Below are 14,107 nucleotides of genomic sequence, written 5' to 3'. Positions count from 1 at the left end.
TGGAGAGTATGAGAGAGAGAGGTAGATAGAAGGAGAGAGAGGTAGAGAGATAGAGGTAAAGAGGAGAGAGAGAGAGAGGTAAAGAGAAATAGATAGAGAGAGAGAGGTAAAGAGAAGGAGAGAGAGAGAGAGAGGGCTGGAGAGTATGAGAGAGAGAGGTAGATAGAAGGAGAGAGAGGTAAAGAGAAGGAGAAAGAGAGAGAGAGCTGGAGAGTATGAGAGAGAGAGGTAGATAGAAGGAGAGGGAGAGAGAGGGCTGGAGAGTATGAGAGAGAGAGGTAGATAGAAGGAGAGAGAGGTAGAGAGATAGAGGTAAAGAGGAGAGAGAGAGAGAGAGGTAAAGAGAATTAGATAGAGAGAGAGAGGTAGATAGAAGGAGAGAGAGAGAGGGCTGGAGAGTATGAGAGAGAGAGGTAGATGGAAGGAGAGAGAGGTAAAGAGAAGGAGAGAGAGAGGTAAAGAGAAGGAGAGCGAGAGAGGGCTGGAGAGTATGAGAGAGAGAGGTAGATGGAAGGAGAGAGAGGTAAAGAGAAGGAGAGAGAGAGGTAGAGAGTAGGAGAGAGAGAGAGGGCTGGAGAGTATGAGAGAGAGGTAGATAGAAGGAGAGAGAGGTAAAGAGAAGGAGAGAGAGAGAGAGGGCTGGAGAGTATGAGAGAGGGGTAAAGAGAAGGAGAGAGTGAGGTAGAGAGTAGGAGAGAGAGAGGTTGAGAGTAGAAGAGAGAGGTAGAGAGAAGGATAGAGAGAGAGGTAGAGAGTAGGAGAGAGTAGAAGAGAGATAGGTAGAGAGAGGAGTAGAGGGCTATAGAGAGACGTGGAAGAGAGAGGGGATAGAGAGACAGAGGGGGAGAGAGAGGTAGAGAGGGGTATAGATTGGTAGAGAGAGGGATAGAGAGGTAGAGAGAGGAGAGGTTCCATGTTGGAACAGGAACATCCCCAAACTGTTCCAACAGAGTTGGGAGCATGAAATTGTCCAAAATGTCTTGGTATGCTGTAGTATTAAGAGTTCCATTCACTGGAACTATAGGGGTCAAGCCCAACCCCTGAAAAACAACCCCACACCATAATCCCCCCTCCACCAAACTTTACACATGGCACAATGCAGTCTGGCAACCACCAAACCCAGACTCTTCACACCACTTTACACCACTGCATCAGATGCTTTGCATTGCACTTGGTGATGTAACGTTTGGCTGCAGCTGCTCGGCCATGGAAACCCATTTCATGAAGCTCTCTGCGCTCTTGAGCTAATCTGAAGGCCACACGAATTTTGGAGGTGTGCAGCTATTGACTTCTGCGCACTGTGAGCCTCAGCATGCGCTGACCCCGCTCTGTGAGTTTACGTGGCCTACCTCTTCGTGGCTGAGTTGCTGTTGTTCCCAATTTCTTCCACTTTGTTATTATACCACTAACAGTTGACCATGGAATACAGTATTTAGAAGTGAGGAAATTTCACGAATGGACTTATTGCACAGGTGGCAACCTATCACAGTACCACACTTGAATTCACTGAGATCCTGAGAGCGAGAGAGTCTGCATGCTTAGATGCTTGAATTTATACATAGATATATACACTAGATTTCGCCTTGGGGTTCTAAGCATGCGTCAAAACCGCCGCCATCTTGGAACAGGGGTCTTGTCATAGGAAGTAGCTAGGAACGCTGAATACATGGATGATGCCGGACTTTTGTGCTGCGTATGGATGTTCACACGAACCAAATCTAAAAACCAGACAGCAAGGTATTACATTTCACAAGAATGTGACATTTTGTAAATTTTTTAAAATTTCTCTGGACGACGTTGGAACGAACCAAAAAAAACTAGAAAATCGCATTCATGACGATTTATGGTTATTTTATTTCCGTTAGACCTTTTCCTACATTGACGCTGATGCATTAAAGAGGAGGGGCTCCCCTGTTCCATGATGGCGGCTCTATTGACGCATTCGTTCCAATGAACTGCCATAGCCAAGGCGACATCTAGTGTATACATCTATGGATTTTATACAACTGTGGCCATGTAAGTGATCGGAACACCTGAACTCAATAATTTGGGGCGATGTCCCAATACTTTTGGCAATATAGTGTATCTATTAAATTGATCCATTCAGACAAACCTATTTTCGTTAATGAATCAGTATTTTGAAACGGCTCATGAAATGGAATCATTAAATGACTGATTTAATTGAATTGTTCAAATGAAGCAATTTGCTTATATTTGCACACCAGTGTTTTGAACTGATTGATTTAAATGAACCGTCTGAACAGCCTTATTGGCTCATCTGAATTAGCATTTTGGACTGATTTATTAAATTGATTGTAAACATCTAAACAACCATAATTGCTTAAATGAATCGGTGTTTTGAAACGACTCATGATATGAAATACTTAGAGTGAACCAATTTGCTCAAATTACAGATTTTTTGGACTTGATTTATTTAAATCTTCGAACATAGCAATTTGCTCATATGAATTATTGTTTTGAACTGTTTGATTAAATCGAACTGTCTGAATAACTACAATTTGCTTAAATGAATCACTGTTTTGAACTGGTTGATTTAAATGAACCATGCAAACAATCTTATCTTGGACAGATGTATTAAAACAAACCATCCGTTGCTCCAATGAAACAATATTTTGAACCGGTTCACTAGATTGAACATCTAAAACAACCCATTTACTCAAATGAATCACTATTTTGAACTGTTTGATTAAACTGAACTGTTCAAACAAAACATGAATCAGTGTTTTGAACTGGTTGATCTATATGAACCGTCTGAACATACTTACTTGCTCAATTGAATCAGTATTTTGAACTGGTTCATTAAATGGAACCATCTCAACAAACTTGTTCGTTCAAAAGAATGATTTGTCTCAGCACAATTTTTTTTCTGCACTTAAAAAGCAGCTTGGATAGTTAAGCTGCTTATCCTTTCTTTCTCCTCTCCTTCATTCAATATGTCACTCTTTAAACCCATCTGTCATTCTCTCCATATATATTCCTCAGTGTTTATGGACTAAAATCTGACAGGAGTGAAAACGCAGATGTGAACGTGGTGTGCGATCAACCTCCGACTGTTCCTTGGCCTGCAAACACTCGTTTAGCAGAGATTTGCTCAAACAGAGGGAAGGATGGAAATCTTGGCCGTCCTGACCAGACAAAACGATCATTTAGAAGATTCACCTAGAGCGTTGAGCGCTCTGTTTGCATAGCTGCTCTCTTTTTATGTCTCTGTGTGTGTGTTGTGTGTATGGATGTCTTGGGCATTAAAATGAGTAGTTTGTGAAGGCCTGGCCTGGGTAATTGGCACTGTGTGTTGGATGAAGGTCGTATGAAGACTGCATCAGAATCCCAAGTAGGGATGGGAATGGGAATCGTACGAAAAACCTCCGAGTTTGTTCTTGATTGCATTTAACTTGTAGATTCAATAGTGCTGCAACACAAGGGAGTGCAATATAGCTCTCCAACCCTGTATGACTTCCTTTCTTCTGTGAAACACTAAAGGAGATGGAAAAGATAAAAAAGTCCTTTAAACTTTTCAGCTTTAATTATGAATGTTGGTGTAACATTCTCCCAGTAGTTTGGATTGATTTACTTCTACGTGTCCATTCAGCTTCTGCATCGTCTGGAAGTTGTTTATGTGACTGTTTCAGCGTAGTCATTAAAAAAAAAAAGAAAATAAAGGAGTAAAAGAACATTTCAACTTTAATTATTTTATTTTATTATAATTGTGAAGTTGTTTATGTGACTTACCGAGTTAAAATACCATTCGGAAAATTTACCTGGTTCTCAATAAGAACTGGTTCTTTATTCGGAGTCCTACAATAATTTCTTTCTTTCTTTCTTTCTTTCTTTCTTTCTTTCTTTCTTTCTTTCTTTCTTTCTTTCTTTCTTTCTTTCTTTCTTTCTTTCTTTCTTTCTTTCTTTCTTTCTTTCTTTCTTTCTTTCTTTCTTTCTTTCTTTCTTTCTTTCTTTCTTTCTTTCTTTCTTTCTTTCTTTCTTTCTTTCTTTCTTTCTTTCTTTCTTTCTTTCTTTCTTTCTTTCTTTCTTTCTTTCTTTCTTTCTTTCTTTCTTTCTTTTCTTTCTTTTCTTTCTTTCTTTCTTTCTTTCTTTCTTTCTTTCTTTTGACTAGTTCTTAATTCCCAATCCACATACAAAACTTCAGCTAAAATTTCCCAGATTGAGCAGTCTGTTTTTTTATTTGCAAAATTTCAAAAATCTACCAAAAGCGTGGTCAATTTCAAGAGAGGGGGTCTATTCAATTTTATTATATATATTTTTTTCTTTCATCAACAATTTAGTCAACATTTTAATTTAACATTTACATATACACTGAATCAAAAGTAAAAAAATCTATTGATTGCATAGACCAGTTATGTCAGCTATCCACATCAATGCGTTCACTTGTTTATGTATTTATATATATTCACGTGTGGCCATATTTGTAATTTGTAATTGTCCTCATACAGTAGCTTACATTTACATTTAATCATTTAGCAGACGCTTTTATCCAACAAGTTTCCTGTAGCTCAAACAGTAGAGCGTTGGTTCTTTTCAGCTCTCTTATCAACAACTGATATGAATGTAAAATGTGTACCTTGAAATGCAATGTAAGTCGCTTTGGAGAAAAGCGTCTTCCAAATGCATAAATGTAAATGAGGATAGCAATAGAAGCAATCAAATAGGGCAATAATATACAAGTGCTGTGACTAGTGCCAGATAATCTAGCACAAAACACTTTTTTGAATAGATATATAGAATAGTAAGGAATGGATTTACATAACAGAAAACTAGTTGTCATTTTGGTTATAGCCCATACAGAAATTTTATAAATGTCAATATAAGTAAATTACATATATAATGTCAGTGCCCATCTATGTCTGCTGCCTATATGAGAATATATGCAAAATCCATATATATAAAACACATAGACATATATGAAACATATATTTCAAAATATAGCAAAAATGGCCGTTTTCATGTAAGTGCCATATATTTTCCAGATAGATATATGTCATGCTATTTGAGATATAAGTACATATATGGCCATATATTACATTTTTGTGTGGGAGAATTCAGTTGTTCTTCCATTTAATAGAGATTTGTGTGTGCACGCAACCGTATTGAGCCCTCCAAACAGGACTGACTGGCATATTCTGCTGCTGTGTGAATGTGACACACTCAGAAACACACTAGGCCACTCAACATCCCCCAGTCACAAACAGCCTCATTCAGAATTAATGGCACGTTCCTAATCAGTGTAGTCTACGAGGACCACTGAGCTGTTCCACATGTGCAGGACGAGCGTCAGATCAAGTTAGAGAAGCACAAAGCCTCTTTCTGCACACAGGTGTATGCGAGCGAAGTGTTAAAGTGATCCCCCCTCTCCGAGCGGGACGCCTGAGGGAGAGTCTTTGTGCTGATGCAGCGTTTGCCACGTCTGCCACTTGCTCTGTTTGTTTACGTCTGGATCCTTATTGAAATGGCCAGTTAGGCCGGACAATCGTTACGCACACGCAATGTTTGTGCTTCAAAAATCTGTCATAAATATGGATTTCCAATGGGAAAGAAGGGACACACATGTCTGCTTAAATGTTATATGTGATGTCTGCTTAAAAAATTCAGGGGGAAAGAACTTTTTTACCTTAATTTATTTAATAATAATTTTCCAAAGACATGTAATTGGTACTTGGTGGTTTTAGGTCATTTTAAGCTGTTGTGGGGTAGTTTTAGGGCATTTTAGGGTGTTGTGTGCTAGTTTTAGGTAGTTGTTAGGGTGTTGTGGGTGGGTTTTAGGGTGTTGTGGGTGGGTTTTAGGGTGTTGGTGGTGGTTTTAGGTCATTTTAGAGTGTTGTGTGCTAGTTTTAGGTCGTTGTTAGGGTGTTGTGGGTGGGTTTTAGGGTGTTTTTGGTGGGTTTAGGGCATTTTAGGGTATTGTTGGTGGTTGTATGGCATTGCTAGATGGTTGTTAGTGTGTTGTGGGTAGCTTTAGGTCAATTTAGGGTGTTGTGGGTGGGTTTTAGGGTGATTTTGGTGGGTTTAGGGCATTTTAGGGTGTTGGTGGTTTAAGGTCATTTTAGGGTGTTGTGTGCTAGTTTTAGTTCGTTGTTAGGGTGTTGTGGGTGGGCTTTAGGGTGTTTTTGGTCGGTTTAGGGCATTTTAGTGTGTTGTTGGTGGTTTTATGCCATTGCTAGATGGTTGTTAGTGTGTTGTGGGTAATTTTTGGTCATTTTAGGGTGTTGGTGGTTTTATGGCATTGCTAGATGGTTGTTAGCATGTTGTGGGTAGCTTTAGGTCAATTTAGGGTGTTGTGGGTGGGTTTAGGGCATTTTAGGGTGTTGTGTGCTAGTTTTAGATTGTTCTTAGGGTGTTGTGTGCTAGTTTTAGATAGTTCTTAGGGTGTTGTGGGTGGGTTTTAGGATGTTTTTGGTGAGTGTAGGGCATTTTAGGGTGTTGTTGGTGGTTTTAGGGCATTGCTAGATGGTTGTTAGCGTGTTGTGGGTAGTTTTAGGTCATTATTGGGTGTTTTCGGTTGTTTTCGGGCATTTCTAGATGGCTGTTAGGGTGTTGTGGGTAGTTTTAGGGCATTTAAGGTGTTGTGGATTGTTTTAGGGCATTTCTAGATGGTTGTTAGGGAGTTGTGGGTAGGTTTAGGGCATTTAAGTTGTTGTGGGTTGTTTTAGAGCATTTCTAGATGGTGCATCTGATGACTTAGTAAAGTGACGTCACATGTCTTCTCAAAAACACACACATGATTTGAGATATCATTCATGTCTGCGATAGTTATGTGTAACTTAGTTAAAGTGAAATCCCAATCCCTGAGTAGCAGAACTAGTAATAGTGATGTTTTAACCAGTAACCCCCACCTCCACCCCCCAGCTGCTCATCAACTCTGATTTGGCCGTTGTAGGGGTCTAATTGTTTGGTTTCACAGTCTTTAGTCTGCGTGGAACTAATTCTGTCTGGGCATGCAGCTTAATTCTTCACACTGGCCTTAAGCTGCGTCTCAAAGCCCCCCATCCAACAGCAACACCCCGTCCCCCCAAACCACATTACATTCTTATCCTCCTTTACTTAGTGTCTCCAACACTGAGGGGTTTGTGCACTGAGTAATTCCTCCAAAATCCATACGCCATTCTTGTGAGGTTTAGCCGTTTTGGCGTTGAGGCCAGTGCTGGCAGTTGAGCCACGTGTCAGCAAATCAGCAGAAATCGGCTTATGAAACGACCTAAATGTTTGATTTGACCTAATATACAGTGTTTTTTTGCACTATGGAGTTGCCGTGTTACTTTAGGATTATTTACATAATGATAACCCTCGGGTGCTGTTTGGTCATTTTTGACTGAACAGTTTTACGTTTTGTTTTTTTAGAATTTTTTGCATCATCGGAATGGTACTAAACTTGGTAAAGGCTTTGGACTTTGATGTGTGAACACACAAAAAAATCATGGACATGATTTGAAAAAGTTAAAAGGTCCTGAACTTAACCACACTTGTATTGTTCGCGATCAAAAACAAGCATGTTGGAAACGAATGGGAAGCGAATTTCATCTAGTGGAAGCGTTTGGTACTGTACACAAACAAAATCTTACTGAAAACTCATTTTTTGAGATATCAACGTTAAATTTGGAACACAGCTTTATGATTTTTTGCATGATTTATGGCTTTTTTTATCACAGTTTTAGAGTAAAACATGTTTAGGAAAATATGTAATTCATATAAAATTTATTTCTAATGCATTTTTCATAATAAACTTTCATAATTTAAACCCAGAGGGTTAAAGTATTTATTGATATTTTAATCTATTAAAAAATATTTTTATATTTTCAGTTTTCAATTAAATTTAAGTTTTAGTAATTTTGTTATGTCCTCCAACATTTTTTTATATTTATATTTATTCAGTTGCAGGACTTTTAATACTTAATTTTTTTGCTAATAATAGTACTATATTTAATGTAGTTGCCAATGCAACATTTCTAATTTTCGTTTTTAATTGAATATTTAGCCTATATTATATTTAATTTCAGCATTATATCAATTAACACATTATTTACTTTTTCTAACAGTAACAACACTAGCCGATAATGCTGTGAATACCATGTTATTTTTTTGAAATTATACTTGAAATGCTAGTTTGAATCATTCAGTACTTTAATTTATTTCAGATTAGCATGTAATATCATCTTTTTTATGAGGGGAAATTGCTAAAAATCTGAAAGTATGAGAGTTTGATTATGACAGATGTGTTGTGAAGGTGAACGGCCGGCGCTCATGCTGAAATCTGTTATGAATTTTGTTTGAAAAACAGCGCGATTGAGTTTCTCCTGTGTGTGTTTACCGGCTTGTCTTGATTAGCACAGTGGAAATAAGACATGGAAAAACACCTGATCCAGCCTTTTGTGTCGTCATATAGCGTGCGCTCGCTCTGAGCTGTGATTGAATCACACTACGCTACTCTGAGTTTCTGAAATGAGTTTACGTCTGATTCACAGGAGCATTGTAACGCTGGAGAGCATTAACAAGCCAATAACATGCTCAGTTATTCAGAATTATTCCCAATGTTCCCAGCAGGTTTGCGAATTACTAAATCATTTAAACAGTGTGCTTAAATCAAACGATATGTTTTATTAAACCTGCCATTTAGGCATTCATACTGCAAGTTTTGCATCGCAACAAATGACAAAAACAGCCGCTGAAAAGACACGTATGCCTACATTATGAGGTGTTTATAATATGAACTATGAGCATTTAGTCATATTAAAGTGTTCAGTTTTACTATAAAATTTTATTTTATTATTATTTTATTTTGTGACATAAGTGACAATGAGATAAGTGGCAAAGGCCAGGTATAACATTTTATTTTATTTTATTTTAGAATGATTTAATTATATATTTTTTTAGATTAAATCTGACTTAATAAGTTGCATAAGTGACAATCATATGTTTGTGTAAAAGTGTAAGTATGTAAGTCTAAAACATTTTATTTAATTTTATTTTAGATTTTTAATCTTATTTTTTAAAAATCTCTTTTTAAAAAAGAGACGTATGCCTACATTATGAGGTGTTTATAATATGAACTATGAGCATTAAGTCATATTTAAAGTGTCCAGTTTTACACTGATGATATAAATACCAGCATGAAACGAGGGTTCAGAGGTCAGATGAACACAAAGCCTCCACTGAAGACCCAGATGACTGTCTGTTTTCAGCTCGACTCAGGCGGGGTCTGGACTTCCTTATTTTCATCTTTTTCGAGGTTTTTAAAGCACGACTGACACCGTTTTTTCCATCTCTGCGGTGAGATGTGTTAACCAGACCCGTATTAAACTGGGTTAAGCCTGGAGAGACTTCACATGCACACTTTACACGCACGCCACACACATGCATGCTTTTAACTTTGAAGTGCATGAACTAAGCAATCTTAATGATGTGCAAAGGGTTAAAGTTTGTTTGGCGCAATCACGTTTCATGTAGTAAAATCATGACGTGTCACGTTTGAGTGTTGAAACTCAGCGTTTGCTAGTGAAGTTGGTTTTTTTCATTCATGTCACGGATAGGTTCCCATAGTGATTTTTAGAAAAAAAGGATGTTTCCTTGACTATTGTTTGCGGAAGTGTGTGTGTGTGTGTGTGTGTGTGGTGCTGTATCGTAACCTAGATATTATTTTTAGCTTGTATGAGGCAGAAATGAAGCATGCATTTAAAATGTTCTCACACAGGAACAAGTGTTTTGACTGTACAGCATCTAAGCAATAAAATAAAACCACAAGTTCTCGCACACAAGGACTCACAAAACATCAGCTTGTTCTGCTTTTCATTCTCCGTCCCCTCCACGTTAGTCACTTTCTACTTTATTTTATTTTTTATTTTGGCATAAGTGGCAATCAGATAAGTGGCAAAGGCCACGTATAATCTAATATTTTAATTTATTTATCATATTTTATTTTCTAGAGTAAATCAGATTTGTGACATAAGTGCAATCTGATAATTGGCAAATGCCAGTTAAAAAAAAAAGTATATATTTAAAAAAAAATTTTTTTATTAAATCAGATTTAATGAATTGCATAAGTGGCAAACATTTTAGTTTAGTTTATTTTTTAATCTTAGATTTTTTTGATAGACTTTAGACATTTTTTTACTTTTTAATGGATGTTCTTGTCTTGTGTTGTTCAACTTTTCTTGTGAGATGATGCCATATAAGTTTTAACCAATGTGTGCCAGTGTTTTTTTCAGGAGGGGAATAATTGTCGATTGACTTTCTAATAGAATATCGAGCCCGATCTCATGAAAGTGCGTATCTATACAATGAATGTTATTTCTCATGCCATTTATACGCCAAAAATAATTTTTGGCATATAAATGGCACGAGAAATAAGATTCGTGCATAGATACGCACTTTCATGAGATTGTGTTGGAATATCCTGTTGTCACGTTACGGAAGTAAACTTAGTTGACTGAGTGTTGGACTGTTGTAGTATGCATCCGCTCCTGTCTTTCTGTCTAAGTGTGTGTGTGTCCACTAGAGTCATTTACTAGGCATTTCCACCTGATACACACACACACACACACACACACACACACACACACACACACACACACACACACACACACACACACACACTCAGACTTCAATCTGTTTTTGAAGACGGTGAGGTTTGATCTCTGTTTGCTGACAGCACAAGTTCTAGTGTTTTCTCTCTGTCTCTTCCTATAAGCAGATCCACACACACACACACACACACACACACACACACACACACACACACACACACACACACACACACACACACACACACACACACACACACACTAAACCTCTATAGGATCCTTCATTCCAGCGCAGAGCACTTGCAGAAAGTCACAGCTCTCCCCCAAAACAAAGGAATAAAATTGTTTTTATTTGTTACTTTCCAGCAAATGACCCCTGATTTTATACCATTATGTATTGACATTTATTTTCATGAGAATTAATCACATATTCACCCCAAATGCACCTCAAAATTACTTGTTTATTTTTTATTTAAAATTTTCAATGGTGATTCTCATTACTTTAAAATAGTCATTTTTATTTAAATTAAGTATTTAATAATAATAATAATATGCATACTTAATTATAATTTATTTTATTATAATTTACAATTCAAATAACATTATTTTTCCACATTAATGTAAAATGAATGAGATTATTATTATTGCGGAAATGAAAAATGAGGGTTTATGTCATGAAATAATCTTGATGGCTCTAAAAAAAAAGTTGTTTTAGGGGTGAAATATATGAGCATGGCATGTTTTCATGACATTCACCTAAAAAAACCTCAAATCAGACACACCCGTCTCCGACAAACCCGTTCCGTTCATCTCCGATCATTATCTTTCATCTCAGCGCTTTAATTGACGCTTTAATTCTGTTATTTTAGCTGCGAGTCGTTTAATGTGAAATATTAATCAGGGTTTCCATTCATGAAATCTCAGCCGCTCCAAATTCCGCTTTCAAGGGCTTCATTCGGCCTGGAAAAATATGCGTTGTGAGCGTGCGGAATAAAATATCTACGTTAAGTGCTGCAAAACTTTCCTAATCAAACAAAGCTGCATTAAATAGCGGGAACGCTTCGAGAAATATTAACTTTGGACGCTGTCCAGATTCCTCCAGCGCTCCTGCCAAATGAAGACTCTTTCAGGCCTGGAGATCCTCAGGAGGATTTTGGAAAAGTGTGTAAATGTATATGTGGAGATTTGCAGCATTGACGCAGGTGTGTGTGTGTGTGTGTGTGTGTGTGTGTGTGTGTGTGTGTGTGTGTGTGATTTCAGCAGCTGGAGGTGTTGGCAGACGCCTGTCTCTCACACTGATGGCCTGTGCAGATTTACACTGGTTTACACCACTGGAGGTGGGAATGTGTTGAATCGGTGACACATTACACACACACACACACACACACACACACACACTCGCTGGGCTCCTACGTTTGGGAAACATCCAACAGCTTTTGAAGTAAAACATGAAGTCCAGGCATCGGTGAAGAGTTTCCTCAGGCTTATTTACAGCTTTAACCCTCTCCCAGTGTTTTTTATTTGGCCATTAAAGTTCTGCACATGCTTTTTATGCCACAGCTGCTTATGAATATTAGAGCGCTGCAACTAAAAGTCTGGGATGTTTTTAAAGCATTTCTGATTTAAACCTCATTAAATGAAGAGTTTATGTGGATCAGTCCTTTTGAACTGCCAGTTTTATTGATTTGATGATTCGTTTGCATCATTACTTTTGCAACACCAAAATATTTTATGAATGAGAAATATTATAATACAGTTAATATATTTCTTATAATTATATATATATATATATATATATATATATATAATAGTCAAACTAAAGTTAATAGTACTAATAGTAATAATAATAATAATAAAATTCAGATAAATATAATATAAAAAACCTAATTGTTAGACATTTAGATATATTTAGAAGAGTGTCAAATTATTTTTATTATTATTTTGGGATTTTATTGTATTATAATTATACGAAAGAAAATATACTATAAAAAATTAAATACCTTCCTATACCTATGATAATAAATGCAGTTATTATTATAATATATTATATATTATAATAATAATAACAATATATTCACTTATTTGACAGAAATAAATCTGAATCACTAAAAAGTCATTGTAACTGTATGATATAATAACATTATGGCAATGCAGTTTGCATCTTTATAAATACATTCATGGAACCATACGACTGACTAATTAATACTTATAAATCAGAGAATAATGGATTATGAGAATGCAGATTAAAAAAAGCAAATACATGACTTGCAAGGAATTATAAAAATAATATAAATGCAACTATAACTGTTCTTATAATGCATTATAGGTCTTTATAAATATATTTATAGAATAGTAATACTCATAATGAATTATAGCTCCATTTATACTTATTTATAAGCATGGGCTTCATAGAAAGTGTTACCTTTTATTTTTTTGGTATTTCCTGTTTTAAAAGACTAATTACATAATTAGAACAAATTGTTGAAATATATTGCAATGCATTTGTACATGTGATGTTATCAGAGACATCTTTCATGGCGGTCAGTTTAAGATTTACTGAAAGTAATGGCGTTTTGTGAGGTTTTATAAGGTCTTTGTGTGGTTGTAATGTTTCTATCACACATAGGCAGTGATGTTTACTGACTTGCTATTGTGCGCGTCTCTATGTCTCTCTCAGTTTTATTTGAATATGAATAGCCCTCGGCCCGGCAAAGTGCTGGTTATACAAATGACCATCATTGATGTAAAGTAGGAGGTTACGCGCTGAAAACGGAGTCACTGGCCCCTGTTCATCTGCACATTGTTTCACACAATGGCTAATTTTCATGCCGTGCTCTGATTGGACGAGATATGCTTAATTTGTTTACGCTCAGATTGATGAATTGCCACGTCCACCTAGTGGGATTTAAAATAATAATTCTCAGGCTCCGTCTGTTGTGAATTCAATCAAATTACATCCGTGTGGCCTTTCAGACTGTTATTTTTTTGTGTTTCGCAGTAATTCCCACTAACGTTCTTCCCACGGGATGTGAGCGGCACGTAACCGTCACGTATGCGAGCGTCAGCCAAAATGAGGCCCTCTCGCCGTGTTTAACCGCCTGTTTGTCAAAGTCCCGAGAGTTGAATGGCGTGGAGTTAAACAAATGGAGAGAATCCTCACCTCTATCTCTCTCTGAGCAAACAAGCCTCGATCGGCCAGACCAGTGCAAACAGCTCTCGCACAAAAGCCTGTCAGAAAACCGTATTTATGACGCCGGTGAATGGGCTTTCCTCAGGTCAGCGGTGTGTCTGGTAATGATAAGATGTTCTCACTGTAAACTGGTCTCAGAACAGAGAACGTCTAATGCAGAAACAAAGTCTGTGCTATTATTAAATTGTTTATCTGATGTGTGTTTTTAAAACAGGTCGAGTTAAAATGAGTCCTGAACTTTAGTTCAAGATGCATTCCCAACATCTGTGCTATTTTTATTATATTATATTATATTATATTATATTATATTATATTATATTATATTATATTATATTATATTATATTATATTATATTATCAGGCTATATTATATT

General features: G+C 36.7%; 1 protein-coding gene across 3 annotated transcripts in view; it reads left to right on the top strand.

Annotated features, from left to right (window-relative positions):
• kcnq1.2 (potassium voltage-gated channel, KQT-like subfamily, member 1.2) overlaps positions 1–12,117 on the top strand; it is an 85,022-nt gene extending 72,905 nt beyond the window's left edge. For 2 of the 3 annotated variants that reach the window (XM_077209878.1, XM_077209877.1), the window contains one exon: positions 11,808–12,117. In XM_077209878.1, the coding sequence (XP_077065993.1) occupies positions 11,808–11,904 (97 nt within the window). In that variant the 3' untranslated portion in view covers positions 11,905–12,117. Of the gene's footprint in view, positions 1–11,804 lie in introns of all 3 variants that reach the window. The other variant, XM_077209876.1, reaches the window with a different exon arrangement.
• Positions 12,118–14,107: the final 1,990 nt, after the last annotated feature.

Source organism: Siphateles boraxobius, unplaced genomic scaffold (assembly GCF_051911475.1).
Source record: "Siphateles boraxobius isolate OS27281-9 unplaced genomic scaffold, OSU_SipBor_1 65, whole genome shotgun sequence".
Lineage (NCBI taxonomy): Eukaryota > Metazoa > Chordata > Actinopteri > Cypriniformes > Leuciscidae > Siphateles > Siphateles boraxobius.
Note: the sequence above shows the minus strand (reverse complement) of the source record. Positions and strands in the feature narration are given on the sequence as shown.